Here is a 27,727-nt window from a genome sequence, read left to right as displayed (position 1 = left end):
GTATTTAACTTAGTATCTTTTTTTTTTAAGGAATGATTGGGCCTGCTATATTTCTAGTCGCAGCTGGTTTCACAGGGTGCAATTATGTAGTGGCAGTTTCCTTTCTTACTTTGTCAACTACACTTGGAGGCTTCAGCACATCTGGATTCAGTATAAATCATCTAGATATTGCTCCTTCGTAAGTATTGACATTTGAAATGTGGTTTAGGTTTATTTAACTCAATAATTATAGTAAGAGATAATACCTTGCTTGCCAAGTAAATATGAGAAAGCTAGTTAGTTTTTCATCCTGATTGAAAGTGCTATTATCCAAAGAATCCTCTGCACTAGGCTTTTCTGGAACAAGTGAATATATAAGTTTATATTGTTGGGTGATGGAGATGAACAGTTAGGAGGGCAGTTTGTAGGCATCTGTCAGCAGATGGGTTATCAATAAAGTGCATTCAGGCATTCATTTTTAAAAACAAATCCTAAATATTGCCACTGGTAGAGGCACTCATCTCTTTCAGAGCTGGCTTTATTCATATCATTGTACAACACACAAACATCTGTGCAAATCCAGACCTGCAGCCATATTCGGCATTTGTTTATAAAAACGAACACCAAATGCACGTCTGGTTTTCAAAGAGTTCTTGAGACTTTGAAAGATGGGAGACAAAATAACCCTGAGGAAAGATGTTCCATAGGATAGTCTTGGAGATGGAAGAGGGAGAAGGTAATTATTTGGGAGGATAGATGTAGGTCATAGGTAGCTCAAAATGGCAATAATTAGTTAAAACCGGGAGATGAGTGTGAAATTTAATTGGATGAAAGATTTTCAGCTTTGTGTATTAAGGTAAGTATTTTGATTTGGTTTGATTAAAGTATAGGGAACCAGTGTAGGAGCTGTCAAAGATGAAATGTTGACAGTGATGGCAGGGTGAGGTGAATTAGTCTGGCTGCAGCATTCATGATCAATTGGAGAGGGGACAAAAGGGTATTAGGAAGGCCACTAAGAAGTAGGCAACATTAATCAATGCAAAACATTTATGTGTAAGTGGTTTGATGGGTAAGGAAAGGTAGTTATTTGTTAATGCTAATATTATATGATAATATGATATGTAAATAATTAAATGTACCTAGACACAATTTAATGAATATTTCCTCCTTTAATATTTAGTGCCTATAGGAAATATGGTAAATATGTCTGATGCCCTTCCTTTTTCTGATTAAAGCATTTACAATGAGTTGCATGTTCAGTGTGCTCATGCATAGATTACACACCTTCCATTGTTAACAGAGTATGATATAGAACTAGGGCACCCAAACTTTTTTGTATGTATGGTAGGTCATATTCTACGAAGGTTCTTAGTTTCTTTTACTCTTTACTGCAATACATTATATAGCAAAGCATTAAGAAAAATTAATCCAATATCCATTTCAATGGCAAAAATATGTAGAAAAGTTCCTGGTTTTAGCACTAACTAGACAGAAATTTGAAACTTAAGCTGCAGGCTGGTAAGTTCTCTAGCAGAGAATCTGTGCACCTGCAGTCACCCCTTGTAATGCAGCATCATTTAGCGAAAAAGCACTCTTGTATAATCCTGCCCCCTACTCACACTCAACCAATTGCATAGTAGGAGTCATTGACAGGACATGCTAATGAGCAAATTCAGGGTGATTTATTTCCACCACCTCAGAGGAAGTAGGAACTGCTTTTTAAATTTGTGTTTGCAGGATCGCTCATACAAGTCTGCACCGCAATGTCCTAGATGCATGATATATTTTCCTGTCTTTACTCTACCCAAAATAAATCTGAAATGTTTTGTTTTAAATGAAGAGCTTGTGGTTACAGTAGTGCAGTCACTTTTTTTAGTTGTACTTGCATGCAGCTTATTAAGCAGTACCCAAAGTTCCATCAAGCTAGTGCTAAACCAGGCACTTGCCTCCTTTTTTTAAGAATATAATTTATATGACAAGTACTTACCATTGCTTACATTATGCTAAACATACTATTTTGTATATTTTTAGCTATGCTGGACTTTTGCTTGGCATAACAAACACCTTTGCCACAATTCCTGGGATGGTTGGCCCTGTTATTGCTAAATTCTTAACCCATGAGGTGAGTAAATAAAATATACCAATTTACAATTTTTGCTCTACATTAATATTATAAACTTAAAGATACATGGAAGGTGAATATGTTGTACCTATCTCTATATTGGAAGAGCAGCTTACGACATTTATAAAACTAAAGTGCAAAAAGAAAATGATCTGTTTTAAATCATTTTCTTATTGCACTGTTGCTGCTTGCAAATAACTATTGGGTCGATCACAATCGATCGGCCAATTATTTATTGATTTATTTTTTTATCTAATGGGTTTTTGGTCAGAAAAGGCCACTTCTCATTTCAACACAATCACAGCGGGTTTTTGGCTTTTTTAGGAGCCACCAGTGCATTTTTTACTTGATGAAAATGCCCTATTTTTAACATGGAGCTGATATAACCTTGCCGATCACCATCCATTTTGACGATAGGTTTCAACAGGTCATTAACACCATTTTACACTTATCGAATTTTACATAATTTTTGACATTTTTGCAAGTATTCCCAGACAGTTGTGAATCATTCTTTTATGTTGCTCTATTTATCGCTGTTGTATAGTCCATCTGCAGTGATCAGGGCACACATTTACATAGGTATTTAATACATTATAACCTATACAGCTAAGAGGATTTTCATGAAAAGTGAGATCAGGACTCCAACATCTAGACCAGTGATTTTTCAATCAATAATTGGAAATATTGAAAAAAAATACTTTTAAAATATTCTCTGTTGAGGCCAATTCAGGGCAGATATAAAAGAGCTACAATTATAATCACTATGTAGAATGTAGCAGATTAGGTTTCTTTTACAAGATACGACGACTCCACTGATTTCATCCTTACTTATGGGATATCGCCTCCTGGTCAGCAGGAGGAGGCAAAGAGCACCACAGCAGAGCTGTATATATAGCTCCTCCCTTCCCTCCCACTCCAGTCATTCTCTTTGCCTGTGTTAGTGATAGGAAGAGGTAAAGTGAGGTGTTAGTTTAGATTCTTCAATCAAGAGTTTATTATTTTTAAATGGTACAAGTGTGTGCTATTTTACTGTGTGCTAGAGGTACAGGCTTTTCAGCAATGGGGACTGGACAGATTTTCATTCTTTCTGCGACTCCCATACTGTTTGCTGCCCTGCTGATGGTCTTAGCAGATATTATCTAAGACCCTGTTTAATGTATGCACAGTCGTTTTGCTTCTGGAGAGACTGAGTAACTCAGAACGGACTGGCATTTATTCCCTATACCGGGAAGGGGTTATCAGTTTGCACAGGGTTAAATTGTGTGCATTGGTCTACCCTTTTTATTCAGTGAGCTGAAGTTCAGCTGTACTATCAGTGGGCTCTAATGAGTAATTAGTCCAGATGTGTGGGCTTGACGCTAGGAGATTGTGGGAGCTCTGACCCAAGTGTCCTAGCCTTAACTGTTGCTAGGCTAATGGCAGGACAGGGTTGTGTTTATTTGTTGAAGGGGCACATTGTTGGTCATGGTACACTTTCTATAAGTTCTTGCTTTTTATTTTTTAATTACAGTACCACGACCAATATTGCTATGGCTTGTTTTTGTCATGGCTGACCTTCAGGAAAGTACATGTTCTATGTGTTTAGATGCCAATGTGGAACCCCCTATTCCTTTTTGTCCATCATGTACTGAGGGGGCTTTACAGTTTAAATAACAAATTTTCTTTAATGCAAGTATATCTAAGGATGTTTCTCAGACTGATGAGACTCAGGTATGCCGCAACTTTCTCCCCAAGCGTCAAAGCCTTTAACGCCCACTCAGGCGACGCCGTGTTCTTCAACTGCGTCTGCTTCATTCACCCTGCAGGATATGGCTGCAGTTATGTCATCCACTCTTTCAGAAGTTCTATCTAAATTGCCAGCTTTACAAGGCAAGCGCAGTAGGACAGAGGCCCATATGGTCCCTGCGACTTCTGGTGCTTTGATGGCGATCTCCGATGTACCCTCCCAGGGCTCTGAATTGGGGGGTAGGGAGGCCCTGTCTGAGGGGGAACTGTCTGACTCTGGAAGTGCATTGCCCCCGACAGATTCAGACGTCATGTCCTTCAGATTTAAGCTTGAACACCTCTGACTTTTGCTACGAGAGGTTTTGGTGACTCTGGACGACTGTGACGCTATTGTTGTCCCACCAGAGAAATTGAGTAAGATGGACAGATACTTAGAAGTTCCTTCTTATTCCGATGTTTTTCCGGTTCCTAGGAGAATTTCGGAAATTATTGCAAGGGAATGGGAAAGACCGGGTATCCCGTTCTCCCCTTCCCCTATTTTTAAGAAAATGTACCCTATAGCTGACACCGTTTGGGATTCTTGGCAGATGGTCCCTAAGGTGGAGGGAGCTATCTCTACCCTGGCTAAGCGTACGATTATCCCGATTAGACCCCATGGATAAGAAGTTGGAGGGTCTTCTCAAAAAACTCTATGTTCATCAAGGGTTCTTATTGCAACCGTGGCCTGCATTGTAAGTCACGACTGCGGCTGCTTTTTGGTTTGACGCTCTAGAAGAGTCTCTTAGGACTGAGACTTCCTTGGGGAAATACAGTATAGAATTAAGGCCCTTAAGCTGGCTAATTCTTTTATTACGGATGCTTCCTTTCAGATCACCAAATTGGCGGCTAAGAGTTCGGGATTCTCCATCTTAGCACGAAGAGCCTTATGGTTAAAATCTTGGTCTGCGGATGTGTCCTCTAAATCCAAGCTTTTGGCTATTCCTTTCAAGGGAAAGACCCTATTCGGGCCTGACTTGAAAGAAATCATTTCTGACATTACAGGAGGTAAGGGTGACCTCCTCCCTCAAGATAAAACATCTAAGCAAAGGGGACGACAGAGTAATTTTAGTTCCTTTCGAAATTTCAAGGGAGTCCCCTCTTCCTCTTCCACTAAACAGGAAGGGAATTATTCACAAGCCAAGCCCACCTGGAGACCCAACCAGACTTGGAACAAGGGTAAACAACCCAAGAAGCCTGCTGCTGCTACCAAGACAGCATGAAGGGGTGGCCCCCGATCCGGGACCAGATCTAGTAGGGGGCAGACTTTCTCTCTTTGTCCAGGCTTGGATAAGAGACATTCAGGATCCCTGGACTCTAGAAATCGTGTCTCAAGGGAATCAGTTGGAGTTCAAAAATTCTTCTTTCACAATTGTCTGTAGACCAGATAAAAAGAGAGGCGTTCTTACATTGTGTAAAAGACCTCTCCTCCATGGGAGTAATTTGTCCTGTTCCAATACAGGAACAGGGGCAGGGGTTTTACTCAAATCTTTATGTTGTTCCCAAAAAAGAGGGAACGTTCAGACCCTTTTTAGATCTCAGGAGTATAAACAAGTTTCTCGGAGTTCCATCCTTCAAGATGGAGACTATTCGGATAATTCTTCCATTGATCCAGGAGGGTCAATATATGACTACCGTGGACTTAAAGGATGCATATCTTCATATTCCTATCCACAGAGATCATCACAAGTTCCTGAGGTTTGCCTTTCTGGACAAACATTTTCAGTTCGTGGGCCTTCCTTTCGGTCTGGCCACGGCACCCAGAATTTTCACAAAGGTTCTAGGGTCTCTGCTGGCGGTTCTCAGGCCGCAGGGCATTGCAGTGGCGCCTTATATGGACGATATTCTGATCCAGGCGTCATCTTATCAGCTGACAAAGTCTCATACCGACATTGTTCTGTCCTTTCTAAGGACTCACGGGTGGAAGGTGAATCTAGAAAAGAGTTCACTAATTCCACAGACAAGGGTTCCTTTCCTGGGAACTCTAATCGACTCTCTATCCATGAAAATCTTTTTGACGGAAGTCAGAAAGTTAAAGATTCTGAATACATGCCAATCCCTTCAGTCCAATCCTCGACCATCAGTGGCTCAGTGCATGGAGGCAATTGGATTGATGGTGGCTGCAATGGACATCATTCCGTTTGCTCGTTTTCATTTCAGACCTCTACAACTGAGCATACTCAGACAATGGAATGGAGATTATGCAAATTTGTCTCCTCAAATAGATCTGGATCAGGAGACAAGGGACTCTCTTCTTTGGTGGTTGTCGCCGGATCATCTGTCCCAAGGGACGTGCTTCCGCAGACCCTCATGGGTGATGGTGACAACGGACGCCAGCCTGATAGGATGGGGTGCAGTCTGGAATTCCCTGAAAGCTCAGGGTGTGTGGACTCGGTCGGAGTCTCTACTTCCCATCAATATTCTGGAGTTGAGAGCAATATTCAATGCGCTTCAGGCTTGGCCTCAGTTGGCTTCGGCCAAATTCATCAGATTCCAGTCGGACAACATCACGACTGTGGCTTACATCAATCATCAGGGAGGAACAAGGAGTTCCTTAGCGATGACAGAAGTATCCAAGATAATTCAGTGGGCGGAAGCTCACTCTTGTTATCTGTCAGCAATCTACATCCCAGGAGTGGACAACTGGGAGGCGGATTTTTTCAGCAGACAGACGTTTCATCCGGGGGAATGGGAACTCCATCCGGAGGTCTTTGCCAACCTGATTATCAGATGGGGCAGGCCGGAGCTGGATCTTATGGCGTCTCGTTAGAATGCCAAGCTTCCGAGATACGGATCCAGGTCCAGGGATCCTCAGGCCGAACTGATAGATGCCTTGGCAGTGCCTTGGTCATTCAACCTAGCTTATGTATTCCCGCCGTTTGCTCTCCTTCCCCGGTTGATTGCTCGAGTCAAACAGGAGAGGGCTTCGGTGATCCTCATCGTTCCTGCGTGGCCTTGCAGGACTTGGTATGCCGATCTGGTGGACATGTCCTCTCTGCCACCGTGGAAGCTTCCATTGAGGCCAGACCTTCTCATTCAGGGACCCTTCCATCATCCAAATCTAATTTCTCTGCAGCTTACTGCTTGGAGATTGAAAGCTTGATTTTATCTAAGCGAGGGTTCTCTGATTCGGTCATTGATACCTTGATTCAGGCACGTAAGCCTGTTACTAGAAAAATTTACCATAAGATATGGCGTAAATATCTTTATTGGTGCGAATCCAAGGGCTACTCATGGAGTAAGATTAGGATTCCTAGGATTTTATCTTTTCTCCAAGAAGGATTGGAGAAAGGGTTGTCAGCAAGTTCCTTAAAGGGACAGATTTCTGCTCTATCTATTTTTCTGCACAAACGTCTGGCAGATGTTCTGGATGTTCAATCTTTTTGTCAGGCTCTGACTACAATCAGGCCAGTGTTTAGACCAATTGCTCCTCCTTGGAGTTTGAATTTAGTTCTTAATGTTCTTCAAGGGGTTCCATTTGAACCTATGCATTCCATAGATATTAAGTTGTTATCTTGGAAAGTTTTATTTTTGGTTGCTATTTCTTCTGCTCGCAGAGTTTCTGAGCTTTCGGCATTACAATGTGATTCTCCTTATCTTATTTTTCATTCCGATAAGGTAGTGTTGCGTACCAAACCTGGTTTTCTTCCTAAGGTTGTTTCCAACAAAAATATTAATCAGGAAATTGTTGTTCCTTCATTGTGTCCTAATCCTTCTTCCAAGAAGGAGCGTCTGTTACATAATTTGGACGTAGTCCGTGCCCTGAAGTTTTACTTGCAGGCGACTAAGGAATTTCGTCAATCATCTTCATTATTTGTTGTCTTTTCTGGGAAACGTAGGGGTCAGAAAGCTTTGGCTACCTATCTATCTTTTTGGCTGAAGAGTATCATCCGTTTTGCATATGAGACTGCTTAACAGCAGCCTCCTGAACGAATTACGGCTCATTCCACTAGGGCTGTGGCTTCCTCATGGGCATTTAAAAATGATGCTTCTGTTGAACAGATTTGCAAGGCTGCAACTTGGTAGTCTCTTCACACTTTTTCCAAATTTGATACTTTTGCCTCGTCCGTGGCTGTTTTTGGGAGAAAGGTTCTTCAAGCAGTGGTGCCTTCAGTTTAGGTTCCTGTCTTGTCCCTCCCTTTCATCCGTGTCCTATAGCTTTGGTATTGTATCCCATAAGTAAGGATGAAATCTGTGGACTTGTATCTTGTAAAAGAAAAGGAAATTTATGCTTACCTGATAAATTTATTTATTTTACGATACGAGTCCACGGCCCACCCTGTTTAAGACAGGTCTTTATTTTTGTTAAACTTCAGTCACCTCTGCACCTTGGCTTTTCCTTTCTCTTCCTAACTTCGGTCGAATGACTGGAGTGGGAGGGAAGGGAGGAGCTATATATACAGCTCTGCTGTGGTGCTCTTTGCCTCCTCCTGCTGACCAGGAGGTGATATCCCATAAGTAAGGATGAAATCCGTGGACTCGTCGTATCGTAAAAGAAATAAATTTATCAGGTAAGCATAAATTTCCTTTTCTGAATTCTGGAGTATTCATTTCCAGTTCTCTCTAGAATTAGAAAATGCACAATTTAAATAGTGTAATTACAGAAAAGGCAGAATATAGCTGTTTTAATAAAATCCAATCTGATATATCTTTATAACTATCGGCTAGATTACAAATTTGTGCGTTCATCTTTTAACTCTGAAAATATGGTATTTTCCGCATTAAAACGGCACCGCAGCCATTACAAGTCTTGTCGGTATAGGTTTACCGCAAGCCCTTTAGCCTGTATGCAACATCAGTACCGCACTCCCATAGCACTGGTATTACGAGTTTTGCATTCCGGCTAAAAAAAACGGCGTTACAGCCTAAAACAACAAGATCCGTACCGCCATCTAAAGTCAGTAGTTATGAGTTTTACGCTACAAAGCTGTAACATAAAACTCATAACTAAACTGCTACAAAGTACACTAAACACCCATAAACTACCTATTAACCCCTAAACCGCCGCCCTCCCGCATCGCAAACACTTTTTAAATATTATTAACCCCTAATCTGCCATCTGCCCACATCGCCCCCACTATACTAAAGTTATTAAGCCCTGCACCGCCGCCACTATAATAAACCTATTAACCCCTAAACTGAAAGCCCCCACATTGCAATAAATTAATTTCAACTAGTAACCCCTAAACCTAACGCCCCCTAACGTTATATTAAAATGACAATTTCCCTATCTTAAATTAAATTAAAACTTACCTGTCAAATTAAAAAAAACTAAGTTTAAACAAACAATTAAACTAATATAATTATTAAACTAAAGTTACCCTAACTACCACTTAAATAAACTAAACTACACATCTTAACACTACTCTAAAACTTAAAAATTATCTAATTACAAAAAAAACCACTAAATTACAGAAAATAACAAACAAAATGATCAAAAATAAAAAAGAATTACACCTAATCTAATAGCCCTATCAAAATAAAAAAAGCCCACCCAAAATAAAAATAAAAAACCTAGCCTACAATAAACTACCAATGGCCCTTAAAAGGGCTTTTTGTAGGGCATTGCCCTTAGTTAAACAGCTCTTTTACCTGTAAAATAGAATACAAAGACCCCCCCCCCAACAGTAAAACCCACCACCCAACCATCCCCCCAAAATAAAAAACCTAAATCTAAAAAAACCTAAGGTACCCATTTTCCCTGAAAAGGGCATTTGGATTGGCATTTAGCTCTTTTACTGCCCAAATCCTAATCTAAAAATAAAACCCACCCAAAAAAACCTTAAAAAAACCTAACACTAACCCCAAGACGATCCACTTACATTTTTTGAAGTCCCGCTTGAACTATCTTTATCCCAGCGGAGAAGTGTTCATCCAGGTGGCCTCTTCAATCTTCATTGAAACATCCGGTATTCCCCAATCCACGGGATCAAACGAGAGTCAAGCAAATCCCATATGCGATCTCCATCGATACCCACCCAAAAAAACCTTAAAAAAACCTAACACTAACCCCAAGACGATCCACTTACATTTTTTGAAGTCCCGCTTGAACTATCTTTATCCCAGCGGAGAAGTGTTCATCCAGGTGGCCTCTTCAATCTTCATTCCAGCGGAGAAGTTCTCATCCAAGCGGTGAGAAGTCTTCATCCAGGCAGGCCTCTTCAATTTTCATCCATGCGGTATCTTCTATCTTGATCACGGCGGCGCAGAGTGGGTCCATCCTGAAGACATCCAGCACGGAGCATCCTCTTCATATGGTCCCCGCCGTATACTAAATCTTCAATGAAAGGTACGTGCGCTAACCTGACATAACATAATATTTCACATTCTAATGTTCTTCAGATAGCAGAATATTTTCTATTTATTCATAAATACATATATAGAGAGAGAGAGAGTAATAAAGCAGGAACAACAAAGCGATGCCTTCAACCGTTCTAAATCAATACCTCTTGTGAGCTGTGTTCAAATCCTATACACAGAGTAGTGTGAGAGTCAGAATAAATAACTTAAGTGATGGTAGTGGAATTGGTGCCAAAGCAACTGTTAAACACAAGCATAGTGTCAGACAAGTATTGTGGAAGTATTGTATAGGGAAGCAGTACTTACATCGCTCTCTTCTCACCCTGTTAACTACTGTGTACTGCGCTTTCTTGGATCAATCCTGTTGCGTTCCTATAACGGTAGCTTGCACCTTCCATGTGGCACCACTGACAACCTCTGATAACGTCACAAAAAACATCCGGTATTCCCCAATCCACGGGATCAAACGAGAGTCAAGCAAATCCCATATGCGATCTCCATCGATACGTTTAGCACACAAAAAAACGAAGTAGAGGGAAATACTCAAAGCATCTCAATTTATTTGAATTAAAGTGACAGCCTTAAAAGCAAGAAAAGGCAAGCAAATAAAAAGTCAGCTGCCTGCCTGCAGTTCTTATTGACTTTTGATTTGCTTGGCCTTTCTTGCTTCTAACGCTGTCACTTTAATTCAAATAAATTGAGATGCTTTGAGTATTTCCCTCTACTTTTGTGTGATATATAATATATATATATATATATATATATATATATATATATATATATATATATATATATATATATATATATATATATATATATATATAAATATATATATATATATAAATATGGATGATTATATAGGTTTTGTGTCAGATACCCCGCTTCTTGGATATTTTGTCCCAGGAACAGCAGAGAAACACTCCAAATATACTGGATTAGGTGTAAAAGCCTTGGCCTGTTTTTTCACATACTGTTTGCTGGTATACAGTGTAGTGTTTGTAAATCCAGGTGGTTCAGAAATATATCTGACACAGAGTCCATTTATACAGCAACTAACTACACACTTTATTTCCTGCTTCCTCACTCCAACAACACTGTCCCCGCCCCTGCTTCTTTGCAACAATTATATACATTTACAAGTCAGAGCACAAACTAGGAAGAAAGCATTATATATTATAATATCACAACAGACACCATATCTCTCCCTTACTTTAGATTAGAAACATAACAATTAAACTAAACATAAATATAACTATATATATATATACTATGCTTAATATCTAGAAATAAGACCAACTATATTTCACATAAGAGTTGCATGATGACATAATACATTACATGAAAACACATTATTTTTCATAGTTTTTAAGGTATTCAGGAGGTCATCTGTTTTCTCTGAGAGGGTATTTTCGATTAGTATCTAAGGACTGATCATATGCTATGTTTTCTTCCCCCTCACTGCTCTCTGAGTTATCCATATTATCATCATGTTCTTGAAATAATTTGGGTATATCAGAATCATCATCTTCTGCATCAGATACTTCAGTGTCCTGTTATTTGTGTAGTTTCTTGAAGAAAGAAGAATTCCGAGTAATTGTATGTCCATTTCTTACTGCAATGATCATTGATCCTTGAATTCTTGTAACTGTATATGGGATGACATCATATAAAGTATCCAACTTGTGTCGTCTATCTTGCCTACACAGGACTCTGTCTCCAACAGCAAAAAGAGCAGATTTGGTATGATAATATTTATCCGCATAAGCGTTCATCTTGGCTTTGGCATGACTGTATTTTTGTATTAAGTCCTTGTTGAGTGTCTCTGTTAGCGAATCATTTATATCCGGAATTTTGATCCGAAGTTTGCGATTGAATATCAGCTCTGCAGGTGATCTGCCAGTAGTACAATGGGGAGTTGATCGATAGTCTCTCAGAAAAGAGTATAAATTTTGTTTCCATGGTCTACCTTGCGCTTTAGTTGCCCTTAGAAATTTCCCCATAGAACGCATGAATCTTTCAGCTTCTGCATTAGCTTGTGGCCACAAAGGAGTAATGCATCTATGTTTAAATCCAAGATATGAAGCAAATTTATTACTGAGTACTGTTAAATGGGGGACCGTTATCTGTTTTAACAATTTTAGGAATTCCCAATAAAGAGAAAACTTTGTCTAAAACCGGAATAACAGTGACTGAAGATGTTGAGCTGATAACTTCTACTACCGGGTATCTTGAATATTCGTCTATAACCACCATCAAATAATCTCTAGTAGGTAATGGACCATAAAAATCTATACTCACATTACACCATGGTTCTTCAGGCAATGCAGACATTTTTAAAGGTTCTTTGTGAGCTCCTGGAGTTGTGACTTGACACACCATACAATTTCTCACCAACTTTTCTGCTTGTTGATCTATTGATGGAAACCACACTTTTTCTCGCAATAAACTTTTCATTTTAACTATTCCTTGGTGACCTTCATGTGCTAAGGATAATACTTGCTGTTGTAAACATGTCGGAACGACTAGTCGATTACCTTGCAAGATAATACTGTTGTCATTATTCACTGAGAGTTCTTTGCTAAATCTTGCAAATGACTTCAACTCTTTTCCATGTATTTTTTCAGAATCAGCTGTGTACCATTTTCCATTCCGAACTAATACAGCGAGTTTTTGCAGTATAGGATCAGCTAATATTGCTTGTTGTATTTCTTCTAAACTCAATGCTTTAGGTATAGCATGATTAGTAACAAAATTGATATATTCCTCTGCATCCATGGAACTTGGTGAACTTGTGAATGAATCTGTTGATATAGGATGTCGAGACATATAGTCTGCTGGGTTCTCTTTTCCAGATTTGTAAACCACAGTAAAATTATATGGTTGTAGTCTTAAACCCCATCTTTCTATTCTAGCGGGCGGTTTGGATTTTGGATTATTCCAGATCAACTGTAAAGGCTTATGATCTGTGATCAGTGTGAATGGACAACCATATAAATATAAATGAAAGTATTCACAACTCCAAACTATTGCCAGAGCTTCACGTTCTGTTTGAGAATAACGTTTTTCCACATCATTTAAAGAACGGCTACCATAAGCAATTATATAATGCTTGCCTTTGTCTCTCTGCCCCAGAATAGCACCTAAACCAACAGGGCTAGCATCTACTAAAAGAATAGTTTGCCGTTGAGGGTTAAAATAGGACATTGTCTTGTCACTGGTCAAACTCTGTTTCAGTTGTTGAAAAGCTTGTTGTTCAGTTGAAGTCCAACGCCATGGCACACTTTTCTTTGTTAACTCTCTTAAAGGTGTGGCAATAGTAGAGAAATTAGGGATAAATCGAGAACAGTAGTTTACCATCCCTAGGAAACTTCTGACTTCACTGGCGTCTATTGGAGGATTTGCATTCTGAATTGCTTCCACTTTCTTTGGGTCTGCTGATATGCCTTCAGCTGAAAAAACAAATCCATAAAATTCTAGTTTAGTTTTGTTAAATTCACACTTACTACAATTTAAGGTAAGTCCTTTCTCATGAAGTCGCTCAAAAACTGCTGTGAGATTTTTATCATGGTCCTTTTGAGTAGCTCCAAACACAATGACATCATCGCTGAAGATTTTAACTCCTGGAATTCCAGATAATGTTTGCTGTATTGCATTTTGAAATACTTCAGCAGCAGAAGAAACACCAAAACTTAGGCGCTTGTATCTCCACAATCCTGTGTATGTTGAGAATGTAGTTATATATCTGCTCGTTGGATCCAATTTCAGGTGATGATAGCCAAATTTTAAATCAAGTTTGGAGAAAACTTTTGCCTGGTTGAGATCATGAATTATATCATCTAATGTTGGAGTAATGTGGCGCTCCCTGATAATGGCAGTGTTGGCTTGCCTCATGTCTATGCAAATTCTTACACTATTTGGGTCTTTGGGTTTTGGCATTGATACTATTGGGGAGACCCATGGAGTTGGCCCCTGCACTCTTTCGATGATTCCTTGTGTTTCAAGGTTGCTGAGTTCAGCATCAACCTTGTGCCTTAGATGAAATGGAATTCTTCTATGTGGTTGTATTATAGGTTTTATATGTGGATTAATGTGCAGCTGTACTTGAAAATCTTTCAATTTACCAATGCCATTAAACAAATGGGAATACTGCTGTACTAACCAATCTGCTACAGATCCTGTGTCCTTTCTAGGCGAAATTGCATTCATAAGCTTTATAAGTCCCAAACTGGATGAAGTTCCAAAACTCAGAAGAGAAGAATTTTGACCCTTTACAACATAAAACTTAGTTGCTGTTTTGTTGTGTTTAAATGCACATGTGTGTCTGTAAATTTACCAATGACATTAAGGGGTTTAGTTGATCCATATGCATATATATTTATTTTACTTTGTAATAACTGTGGTTGTGGTTTTAACATGTGAAATGTTTTTTCACCCACTAAATTGACAGCAGATCCTGAATCAATCTATGCAGTGATTTTATTGTCATTAATGAGTACATCAACTTGTGGCTGAGTTAGGTTACACATGTGGTTTACTACAAATACATATTTGTCATCATTGTTTGAATATTGTCCTTTTTGATCAGGAGATCTGACTAGATTTACTTTCCACTGTTCTGATGTATGTGGCTCAGTATGTGATTGAAGTATTTGATACAGTTTTGTTCTACATTGCTTTGCAAAGTGATTAAATTTTCCACATGCACTGCATTGCTTATTCCTTGCAGGACAAGTCCCATTATGTGGATAGAAACCCCCACAGTTCCTGCATAACACACAGGAGGTCTGGTTCTTTCTTGTGGGCTGTACTGTTGAACTGTCTTTTTGAACTCTATTTGTAATAAACTGATCTTCAGTAGATCTATTTTCTTTGCTTGCAGCTTGCCTGTCAGCAATTTCTAATGTTCTGCCATAATCAAGCAAATCTTTTAAAGATAGTTCAGATTGTCTCAGTGCATATTTCCTAAATTTTGAAGAAGTGCAGCTTTGTATTATCTGTGCTTTAATCTCATTTTCAACATTAGAAAACTCACAATTCTTTGCTAGTAAACGTAACCTGGTTTGAAATGCATCTAAAGGTTCATCACCCTGTTGTGTTGCCTGTCTGAATGTGTATATTTCATACTGAGTGTTCTTTTTAGGGAGAAAATATGTTGTCAGTTTATCTTTAACATCATGGTATGTGTCAGTGGTTGCAGACAAGGTATCATAAATGTCATACACTTTTTCTCCAGCTAAATGAAGCAGTAAAGCCTTTTTTCTGTTTGCATCAGTAACATCCAAAGCAATAAGATCATTTTCAAATCTCTGAATCCATTTTAGCCATCTACTGAGCTAAGTTCTGCATCAGAGTCAAACACAGGGAAGTTGTAATCATTACATGCAGCCATTCTTGTGTGTATTGCAGCAGGTTACTCACTGTTTGCTGAGACAAAGCAATAGGGTTCAAACATAATCCTCGTCGCCAAAATGTAGTGTTTGTAAATCCAGGTGGTTTAGAAATATATCTGACACAGAGTCCATTTATACAGCAACTAACTACACACTTTATTTCCTGCTTCCTCACTCCAACAACACTGTCCCCGCCCCTGCTTCTTTTCAACAATTATATACATTTACAAGTCAGAGCACAAACGAGGAAGAAAGCATTATATATTATAATATCACAACAGACACCATATACAGTTTTAACATAAACAAAATAAATCCTTGCACAATGGCACTTACTAAACAGAATAAAGTATCTCTGACTAAAGTTGTGTGGCTTTTCCACACAACTGCAAAATTACAAACAGATTTCAAACCTCACAGGCCTAGAACCTCTAGACGGCAACACAACTCTATATATCATTTGTCTTTCTCATACAGGTTCTAGCTAGCAACCGCAGTGCACACTACTTAGGAGTTAATTGACCTTAAAAGGACACTCAAGTCAAAATTAAACTTTCATGATTCAGATAGAGCAGCAGTTTTAAACCACTTTCCAATTTACTTCCATTAACAAAATGTGCAGTCTTTTCTCCAACATTGGTGTGTCCGGTCCACGGTTTCATCCTTACTTGTGGGATATTCTCCTCCCCTACAGGAAATGGCAAGGAGAGCACACAGCAAGAGCTGTCCATATAGCCCCCCCCTCTGGCTCCGCCCCCCAGTCATTCTCCTTGCCGCTCTGAACAAGTAGCATCTCCACGGGGATGGTGAGGAGTTTGTGGTGTTAGTTGTAGTTTTTTATTTCTTCTATCAAGAGTTTGTTATTTTAAAATAGTGCCGGTTTGTACTATTTACTCTACAACAGAAAATGAAGAAGATTTCTGTTAAAAGAGGAGTATGATTTTAGCAGCAATAACTAAAATCAATTGCTGTTCCCACGCAGGACTGTTGAGCCCAGGGAACTTCAGTTGGGGGGAACAGTTTGCAGACTTATCTGCTTCAGGTACAATTAGTCATATTTCTAACAAGACATGTTAATGCTAGAAGACTGTCAGTTTTTCCCTTAGGGGATCGGTAAGCCATTTTCTTAGATTCATAACAGATTAAGGCTTATAAATGGGCTCTATACTGGTTGACACTATTGTGGGCTAAATCGATTGTTTTATATCAGATTTATTGGACATTGAGAGGGTTTTTTTGTGTTATAAAAGCACTTTTGGGAACGTTTTTTTCGCCTGGCATCTAGTTAGACTACTACTTTAGTCAGAAAGGCCCCTTCACTCTGGTAATGCAGATGGAGGAGGCCCCGTTTTCGCGCCTCAATTGCGCAGTTTATTTCCTTGGCAGTGCATGCAGCTTCATTTGAGAGTCCTGTGGGTAAAGAAAACGGAGTCAGGAAGGTTTATTTCAGTGCTGAATCACTTTAAGGGAAGGTAAAAAGCCGCAGCAAGGTTGTGGCAGTGATTGTTGTGTGATAAAATTGTTTATTTGAACAAATAGCTCCGTTTTGCTCATTTTAAGGGTTAAAGTCTTGAAACTTGGTGTGCAATACTTTCAAGGCACTAGGACTCTGGGGTGCAAATTTTGTAAAAATCGGACATTGCCTTCATAGTTTTTCAAACTTTCAGAAATAAAGTGTGCTTGTTTATTATTTAAAGAGACAGTAACACTTTTTCTTTAAAAACGTTTTTATTGCATTATTAGCCTGCCATATTCTGTCTAACATGTCTGTACCTTCAGATTATGCTCTGTATGTATGAAAGCCAAGGTGGTTCCCCCTATTAATGTTTTGTGCAAATTGTGTCATAGCGTCCAAACAAAGTAAGGACAGTACTGTCACATTTAATAAGATTGCCCAGGATGATTCTTCATGTGAAGGTAGTGGGGGTAGTTTATCATCCTCTCCTTCTGTGTCAACACCAGTTTTGCCCGCGCAGGCGATACCTAGTACATCTAGCGCGCCAATGCTGGTTACTATGCAGCAATTAACTGCAGTGATGGATAATTCTATAGCAAATCTATTATCCAAACTGCCATCCTATTCTAGAAAGCGTGATTGCTCAGTTTTTAAATACAGAAGATGAGCAGGTTAGCGCTGAGGACAATTTATCAGTTGTTCCTTCACATCAATCTGAGTATAGCAGTGAGGGAGGGCCTGTCTGAAGGGGAAGTTTCTGATTCAGGAAAAGTTTCTCAGCAGGCAGACACTGATATAGTGATTTTTAAATTTAAGTTAGAACACCTCCGCGCCCTGCTTAAGGAGGTCCTAACTACTCTAGATGATTGTGATTCTCTGGTAATTCCAGAGAAATTGTGCAAGATGGACAAATTCTTAGAGGTTCCAGTGCACGCTGATGCCTTTCCGATACCCAAGCGGGTGGCAGACATAGTGACTAAGGAGTGGGAAAAGCCAGGTATACCTTTTGTTCCACCTCCTATATTCAAGAAAATGTTCCCCATTGTCGACCCTAGAAAGGACACATGGCAGACGGTTCCTAAGGTTGAGGGGGCGGTTTCAGTGTTAGCTAAGCGCACAACTATTCCTATTGAGGACAGTTGCGTTTTCAAAGATCCTATGGATAAAAGATTAGAAGGACTGTTAAAAAAGAATTTATTCAGCAGGGCTTCCTTCTTCAACCAATCTCGTGCATTATTCCTGTCACTACCGCAGCGTATTTTGGTTCGAGGAACTGGAAAATTTGCTTCAAAGGGAGACTCCATATGATGAAGTCATGGACAGAATTCACGCACTTAAGTTGGTTAATTCATTTCTTTTGGATGCTGCTTTTCAATTAGCTAAGTTAGCGGCGAAAAATTCAGGGTTTGCTATAGTGGCGCGCAGAGCGCTTTGGCTAAAATCCTGGTCGGCGAATGTGTCGTCCAAGGACAAATTGCTTAATATTCCTTTCAAGGGTAAGACCCTATTCAGGCCGGAATTGAAAGAGATTATTTCAGACATTACTGGTGGAAAGGGACATGCCCTCCCACAAGATAAGCCTTTTAAGGCTAAGAACAAATCTAATTTTTGTAACTTTCGCAATTTCAGGAACGGACCAATTCCTAACTCTGCGGCCTCCAGACAAGAAGGCAACACTTCCCAACCTTAACCAGCATGGAAACCATTGCAAGGTTGGAACTAGGGTAAACAGGCCAAAAAGCCTGCTGCTGCTACCAAGACAGCATGAAGGGGTAGCCCCGATCCGGGACCGGATCTAGTAGGGGGCAGACTCTCTCTCTTTGCTCAGGCTTGGGCAAGAGATGTTCCGGATCCCTGGACACTAGATAGTCTCTCAGGGATATCTTCTAGAATTCAAGGAACTTCCTCCAAAGGGAAGGTTCCACATGTCTCGCTTATCTTCAGACCAGATGAAGAGACAGGCATTCTTACACTGCGTAGGAGACATAGTAAAGATGGGAGTGATACACCCAGTTCCAATAACGGAACAAGGAAGATTTTTCCAACAATCCAGGAGGGTCAATACATGACTACCGTGGATTTAAAGGATGCGTACCTGCATATTCCTATCCACAAAGATCTCCATTAGTTCCTGAGGTTCGCCTTCCTGGAAAGACAGTTCGTGGCTCTTCCATTCGGTTTAGCCACTGCTCCCAGAATTTCCACAAAGGTGCTAGGGTCCCTTCTAGCGGTATTAAGACCGAGGGGCATTGCTATAGCACCTTATCTAGACGACATTCTAACCCAAGCGTTGTCTCTTTCCAAAGCAAAGGCCCATACAAGACATTGTTCTAGCCTTTCTCAGATCTCACGGGTGGAAGGTGAACGTAGAAAAGAGTTCCCTGTTCCCGTCAACAAGAGTTCCCTTTCTGGGAACAATAATAGATTCTATGGAAATGAGGATCTTCCTGACAGAGGTCAAAAAATCAAAACTTCTGAGCGCCTGTCAAGTTCTTCACTCTATTCTGCAGCCTTCCATAGCTCAGTGCATGGAAGTAATAGGATTAATGGTCGCAGCGATGGACATAGTTCCTTTTGCTCGAATTCAACTAAGACTATTACAACTGTGCATGCTCAAACAGTGGAATGGGGATTATGCAGACTTGTCTCCCCAGATTCAAGTAGACCAGGTAATCAGGGATTCTCTCCGCTGGTGGTTGTCTCAGGATCACCTGTTTCAGGGAATGAGTTTCCGCAGACCAGAGTGGGTCATCGTCACGACCGACGCCAGTCTCTTAGGCTGGGGCGCGGTCTGGGACTCTCTGAAAGCTCAAGGTCTATGGTCTCGAGAAGAGTCTTTTCTTCCGATAAACATTTTAGAACTGAGAGCGATATTCAATGCGCTCCTGGTTTGGCCTCACCTGACAAAGGTCAAATTCATATGGTTCCAGTCGGACAATATGACGACTGTAGCGTAGATCAATCATCAGGGGGGAACAAAGAGTTCCTTGGCGAAGAGAGAGGTATCCAAGATCATCAAATGGGCGGAGGATCACTCCTGCCATCTATCTGCAATTCACATCCCAGGAGTAGACAACTGGGAGGCGGATTATTTGAGTCGTCAGACTTTCCATCCGGGGGAGTGGGCACTCCACCCGGAGGTCTTTGCCCAGTTAACTCAACTATGGGGCATTCCAGATATGGATCTGATGGCGTCTCGTCAGAACTCCAAGGTTCCTCGATACGGGTCCAGATCCAGGGATCCCAAGGCGACACTAGTGGATGCATTGGTGGCGCCTTGGTCGTTCAATCTAGCTTATGTGTTTCCACTGTTCCCTCTCCTTCCCAGGCTTGTAGCCAGGATCAAACAGGAGAAGGCCTCAGTGATTCTGTTAGCTCCTGCGTGGCCACGCAGGACTTGGTATGCAGACCTGGTGAATATGTCATCGGCTCCACCATGGAAGCTACCTTTGAGACAGGATCTTCTAGTACAAGGTCCATTCGAACATCCAAATCTAGTCTCTCTGCAACTGACTGCTTGGAAATTGAACGCTTGATTCTATCTAAGCGTGGGTTTTCAGATTCGGTTATAGATACTCTGATTCAGGCCAGAAAGCCTGTGACTAGGAAAATTTACCATAAGATATGGAAAAAATATATCTATTGGTGCGACTCCAAGGGATACTCTTGGAGTAAAATTAAAATTCAGAGGATACTTTCCTTTCTCCAAGAGGGTTTGGATAAAGGTTTGTCAGCTAGTTCTCTAAAAGGACAGATATCTGTTCTGTCTGTTTTGTTGCACAAACGTCTGGCAGCCGTGCCAGATGTACAGGTGTTTGTACAGGCTTTAGTCAGAATCAAGCCTGTCTACAGACCTTTGACTCCTCCATGGAAGTCTAAATTTAGTTCTTTCAGTTCTTCAAGGGGTTCCATTTGAACCCTTACATTCCATAGATATTAAGTTACTATCTTGGAAAGTTCTGTTTTTGGTTGCTTTTTCTTCTGCTAGAAGAGTTTCTGAATTGTCTGCTTTGCAGTGTGTTCACCCTATCTGGTATTCCATACAGATAAGGTAGTTTTGCGTACAAAGCCTGGTTTTCTTCCAAAAGTGGTTTCCAACAGGAATATTAACCAGGAAATAGTGGTTCCTTCTCTGTGTCCGAATCCAGTTTCGAAGAAGGAACGTTTGTTACATAATTTAGATGTAGTTCGTGCTTTGAAATTCTATTTAGAAGCAACGAAGGATTTCAGACAGACATCTTCTTTGTTTGTCGTCTATTCTGGTAAGAGGAGAGGACAGAAAGCTACTGTTACCTCTCTTTACTTTTGGCTGAAAAGCATCATCCAATTGGCTTATGAGACTGCTGGACGGCAGCCTCCTGAACAATTTACAGCTCATTCTACTAGAGCTGTGGCTTCCACATGGGCCTTCAAGAACGAGGCTTCTGTTGATCAGATCTGTAGGGCAGCGACTTGGTCTTCCCTGCATACTTTGCCAAATTTTACAAATTCGATACTTATGCTTCTTTGGAGGCTATTTTTGGGAGAAAGGTTTTGCAAGCCGTGGTGCCTTCCGTTTAGGTAACCTGATTTGCTCCCTCCCTTCATCCGTGTCCTAAAGCTTTGGTATTGGTTCCCACAAGTAAGGATGAAACCGTGGACCGGACACACCAATGTTTGAGAAAACAGAATTTATGTTTACCTGATAAATTTCTTTCTCCAACGGTGTGTCCGGTCCACAGCCCGCCCTGGATTTTTAGTCAGGTTTGAAAAATGTCTTTCTTTCTTTATACACTACAGTCACCACGGCACCCTATAGTTTCTCCTTTATCTCCTAACCGTCGGTCGAATGACTGGGGGGCGGAGCCAGAGGGGGGGCTATATGGACAGCTCTTGCTGTGTGCTCTCCTTGCCATTTCCTGTAGGGGAGGAGAATATCCCACAAGTAAGGATGAAACCGTGGACCGGACACACCGTTGGAGAAAGAAATTTATCAGGTAAACATAAATTCTGTTTTTATATTTACACTTTTTGAGTCACCAGCTCCTACTGAGCATGTCCAAGAATTCACAGAATATAAGTATATGCATTTGTGATTGGCTAATGGCTGTCACATGATACAGGAAGAATGGAAATAGACATAACTTTTGTTGTCAGAAAAAAAAAACTACTACTTATTTGAAGTTCAGACTAATTGCTATTGCATTGTCTTTTTATCATGCATTTGTTGATTGTGCAAATCTACTGTATTTACTGGTCCTTTAGCTAGCTGCAGGTGAGAAAACATTAACTTGTAGTGAAAACCTGAACTAAATTCCTCACCTGCATTTCTCTGCCACATCCAAACTGTGAAGTGGATTACCGCCCGGAAATACACAATTACATAATATATTTTCAAAACCACCATTGCATAATTTGTGGGGAAACCTATATTCCATTGTACACAATCCCATTAGCTCTGTCACAATATATACAGACATCAATAGGAATATCTATTTATAAATACTTAGAACACAGTGACACCATGCTCTTCTTTGCAGATACCAAGTCTTACCTACACTCAGCAGACTCAGCATTGTATATTAAAAGTGTTGCAATATATAATCTAACAAAGACTTGCTTCAGAATTGGGTGAAATCCTTCCAGTTTACTTATCCTCACTACTAGAGGTCTGCTGCTGATACTGCCCCAGTTTTAACATTTACATCATTGTAAGCTCAATCCAGCAGCGCTAGTAGACCTGAGACTCCTCTGAAACTACCTATATACCTACAGAACTGTTTGTGGAGCCCCCCACTACAAAGACTCTTGCAGCAACCGTCTCCTTTCCTGCCTAGCTTGTCTTGGTGGGTCACTTCCCCTCTCCATGTTCCCTTCCTTTTGGTTGTAGCCCCTTTTCCCTGAGGTGGGAGACAGCTTTCAGTTTACCACTGTGCTCTTCCTTGCTGACGTCAAGTTTCCTTTAATCCTGCTGTATCACAATTGCATGTTAACTGTACCTATATACTGTAATGTTGTCATAGTACTGTCATTTGGCTATATTGATATAACAAAGTATTTGTAACTGTTGCTCTGTTCTTGGTTCCCCCTCCCCTTCTGCTATTCTGGGGCCTGCCTGGTTTGGCCATACAGAACTATACAGGTAGCCCTCAGTTTACGCCGGGGTTAGGTTCCAGGAGGAATGGTTGTAAATCGAAACCGTTGTAAATTGAAACCCAGTTTATAATGTAAGTCAATAGGAAGTGAGGGAGATATGTTCCAGGCCCCTCTCAAAACTGTAATAAGTAACATCTAATACATTATTTTTAAAGCTTTGAAATGAAGACTTTAAATGCTAAACAGCATTATAAACCTAATAAAATAATCACACAACACAGACTTCACTTGCATTTTTCTGCAAACAGTTCTTTCTCCAACATAGGTGTGTCCGGTCCACGGCGTCATCCTTACTTGTGGGATATTCTCTTCCCCAACAGGAAATGGCAAAGAGCCCAGCAAAGCTGGTCATATGATCCCTCCTAGGCTCCGCCTACCCCAGTCATTCTCTTTGCCGTTGCACAGGCAACATCTCCACGGAGATGGCTACGAGTTTTTTGGTGTTTAAATGTAGTTTTTATTCTTCAATCAAGTGTTTGTTATTTTAAAATAGTGCTGGTATGTACTATTTACTCTGAAACAGAAAAGAGAAGAAGATTTCTGTTTGTGAGAGGAAGATGATTTTAGCAAACGTTACTAAAATCGATTGCTGTTTCCACACAGGACTGTTGAGATGAAGTAACTTCAGTTGGGGGAAGCAGTTGGCAGACTTTTCTGCCTGAGGTATGATGGCCACATTTCTAACACGACTTGGTAATGCTGGAAGGCTGTCATTTTCCCTATGGGGACCGGTAAGCCATTTTCTTAGATTAAGTATAAGAATAAAGGCTTTATAAGGGCTTAAAAAACTGGTAGACATTTTTCTGGGCTAAAACGATTACTTGCTAAGCATATTTGACAGATTATAGCGCTTTATAGTTATTATAATCTTGGGGATTGTTGTTAAAAAACGGCAGGCACTGTATGGACACCTTTTTCAGATGGGGGCCTTCTCTAGTCATAGGCAGAGCCTCATTTTCGCGCCACTAATGCGCAGTTGTTTTTGGAAGGCAAGGCATGCAGATGCATGTGTGAGGAGCTAAGATCCACTGAAAAAGCTTATAGAAGGCGTCATTTGGTATCGTATTCCCCTCTGGGCTTGGTTGGGTCTCAGCAAAGCAGATTCCTGGGACTGTATAGGGGTTAAATGTAAAAACGGCTCCGGTTCCGTTATTTTAAGGGTTAAAGCTTTCAAATTTGGTGTGCAATACTTTTAAGGCTTTAAGACACTGTGGTGAAATTTTGGTGAATTTTGAACAATTGCTTCATATTTTTTCGCATATTCAGTAATAAAGTGTGTTCTGTTTAAAATTTAAAGTGACAGTAACGGTTTTATTTTAAAACGTTTTTTGTGCTTTGTTGACAAGTGTAAGCCTGTTTAACATGTCTGAACCATCAGATAAACAATGTTCTATATGTATGAAAGCCAATGTGTCTCCCCATTTAAATATATGTGATAATTGTGACATGGTGTCCAAACAAAGTAGGGACAATGATGCCACAGATAATAATAGTGCCCAAGATGATTCTTCAGATGAGGGGAGTAAGCATGGTACTGCATCACCCCCTTCTGTGTCTACACCAGTTTTGCCCACACAAGAGGCCCCTAGTACATCTAGTGCGCCAATACTTATTACTATGCAACAATTAACGGCTGTTATGGATAATTCTATTGCAAATATTTTATCTAAAATGCCTACTTATCAAAGAAAGCGCGATTGCTCTGTTTTAAACACTGAAGAGCAAGAGGACGCTGATGATAACGCTTCTGACATACCCTCACACCAATCTGAAGGGGCCAGGAGGGAGGTTTTGTCTGAGGGAGAAATTTAAGATTCAGGAAAAATTTCTCAACAAGCTGAACCTGATGTTGTAACATTTAAATTTAAATTAGAACATCTCCGCGCACTGCTTAAGGAGGTATTATCTACTCTGGATGATTGTGACAATTTGGTCATTCCAGAGAAATTATGTAAGATGGACAAGTTCCTAGAGGTTCCGGTGCCCCCCGATGTTTTTCCTATACCCAAGCGGGTGGCGGACATAGTAAACAAGGAATGGGAAAGGCCCGGCATACCTTTTGTGCCTCCCCCTATATTTAAGAAATTATTTCCTATAGTCGACCCCAGAAAGGACTTATGGCAGACAGTCCCTAAGGTCGAGGGGGCGGTCTCTACTCTAAACAAACGCACTACTATTCCCATAGAAGATAGTTGTGCTTTTAAAGATCCTATGGATAAAAAATTAGAGGGTTTGCTTAAAAAAATGTTTGTTCAGCAAGGTTACCTTCTTCAACCAATTTCATGCATTGTTCCTGTCACTACGGCAGCGTGTTTCTGGTTCGAAGAACTAGAAAAGTCGCTCAATAAAGAATCTTCGTATGAGGAGGTTATGGACAGAGTTCATGCACTTAAATTGGCTAACTCTTTTATTCTAGATGCCGCTTTGCAATTAGCGAGATTAGTGGCGAAAAATTCAGGGTTTGCTATCGTGGCGCGCAGAGCGCTCTGGCTAAAGTCTTGGTCAGCGGATGTGTCTTCCAAGACAAAATTGCTTAACATCCCTTTCAAGGGCAAAACATTGTTTGGTCCTGATTTGAAAGAGATTATTTCAGACATCACCGGAGGAAAGGGCCACGCCCTTCCTCAGGATAGGTCTTTTAAGGCTAGAAATAAGCCTAATTTTCGTCCCTTTCGCAGAAACGGACCAGCCTCTACTTCTACATCCTCTAAGCAAGAGGGTAATACTTCTCAACCCAAACCAGCCTGGAGACCGATGCAAGGCTGGAACAAGGGTAAGCAGGCCAAGAAGCCTGCCACTGCTACCAAAACAGCATGAAGGGATGGCCCCCGATCCGGGACCGGATCTGGTGGGGGGCAGACTTTCTCTCTTTGCTCAGGCCTGGGCAAGAGATGTTCAGGATCCTTGGGCACTAGAAATAGTTTCTCAAGGTTATCTCCTGGAATTCAAGGAACTACCCCCAAGGGGAAGGTTCCACAGGTCTCAATTATCTTCAAACCAAATAAAAAGACAGGCATTCTTACATTGTGTAAGGATGGGAGTAATTCATCCAGTTCCAATAAGAGAACAAGGGATGGGGTTTTACTCCAACCTGTTCATAGTTCCCAAAAAAGAGGGAACATTCAGACCAATTCTAGATCTCAAGATCCTAAACAAATTTCTCAGGGTTCCATCGTTCAAAATGGAAACCATTCGAACGATCCTTCCTACCATCCAGGAAGGTCAATTTATGACCACGGTGGATTTAAAGGATGCGTACCTCCATATTCCTATCCACAAGGAACATCATCAGTTCCTAAGGTTCACTTTTCTGGACAAGCATTACCAGTTTGTGGCACTTCCATTCGGATTAGCCACTGCTCCGAGAATTTTCACAAAGGTACTAGGGTCCCTTCTAGCGGTTCTAAGACCAAGGGGCATTGCAGTAGTACCGTACTTGGACGACATCCTGATTCAAGCGTCGTCTCTGTCAAAAGCAAAGGCTCATACGGACATCGTCCTAGCCTTTCTCAGATCTCACGGATGGAAAGTAAACATAGAAAAAAGTTCTCTTTCCCCGTCAACAAGAGTTCACTTCTTGGGAACAATAATAGACTCCTTAGAAATGAGGATTTTTCTGACAGAGGTCAGAAAATCAAAACTTCTAAGCTCTTGTCAAGTTCTTCATTCTGTTCTTCGTCCTTCCATAGCACAGTGCATGGAAGTAATAGGATTGATGGTTGCAGCAATGGACATAGTTCCTTTTGCACGAATTCATCTAAGACCATTACAACTGTGCATGCTCAGACAGTGGAATGGGGATTATACAGACTTGTCTCAGACGATTCAAGTAGATCAAAGGACCAGAGATTCACTCCGTTGGTGGCTAATCCTGGACAACCTGTCACAGGGAATGAGCTTCCGCAGACCAGAGTGGGTCATTGTCACGACCGACGCCAGTCTGGTGGGCTGGGGCGCGGTCTGGGAACCCCTGAAAGCTCAGGGTCTATGGTCTCGGGAAGAATCTCTTCTCCCGATAAACATTCTGGAACTGAGAGCGATATTCAATGCTCTCAAAGCTTGGCCTCATCTAGCAAAGGCCAAATTCATAAGGTTTCAATCAGACAACATGACGACAGTTGCATATATCAACCATCAGGGGGGAACAAGGAGTTCCCTGGCGATGGAGGAAGTGACCAAGATAATTCAATGGGCGGAGGATCACTCCTGCCACTTGTCTGCAATCCACATCCCAGGAGTGGAAAATTGGGAAGCGGATTTTCTGAGTCGTCAGACATTCCATCCGGGGGAGTGGGAACTCCACCCGGAAATCTTTGCCCAAATAACTCAATTATGGGGCATTCCAGACATGGATCTGATGGCGTCTCGTCAGAACTTCAAGGTTCCTTGTTACGGGTCCAGATCCAGGGATCCCAAGGCGACTCTAGTGGATGCACTAGTAGCACCTTGGACCTTCAACCTAGCTTATGTTTTCCCACCGTTTCCTCTCATTCCCAGGCTGGTAGCCAGGATCAACCAGGAGAGGGCTTCGGTGATCTTGATAGCTCCTGCGTGGCCACGCAGGACTTGGTATGCAGACCTGGT

General features: G+C 40.9%; 1 protein-coding gene across 1 annotated transcript in view; it reads left to right on the top strand.

Moving 5' to 3' along the window:
- SLC17A5 (solute carrier family 17 member 5) overlaps window positions 1-27,727 on the top strand; it is a 287,025-nt gene that overhangs the window by 240,704 nt on the left and 18,594 nt on the right. Inside the window, exons 9-10 of the mRNA XM_053710438.1 lie at window positions 31-178; window positions 2,011-2,101. Of these exons, the coding sequence (XP_053566413.1) occupies window positions 31-178; window positions 2,011-2,101 (239 nt within the window). The remainder of the gene's footprint in view (window positions 1-30; window positions 179-2,010; window positions 2,102-27,727) is intronic.

Source organism: Bombina bombina, chromosome 4, assembly GCF_027579735.1.
Source record: "Bombina bombina isolate aBomBom1 chromosome 4, aBomBom1.pri, whole genome shotgun sequence".
NCBI classification, from domain to species: domain Eukaryota; kingdom Metazoa; phylum Chordata; class Amphibia; order Anura; family Bombinatoridae; genus Bombina; species Bombina bombina.
This window is presented reverse-complemented; position numbering and strand designations above follow the sequence as displayed.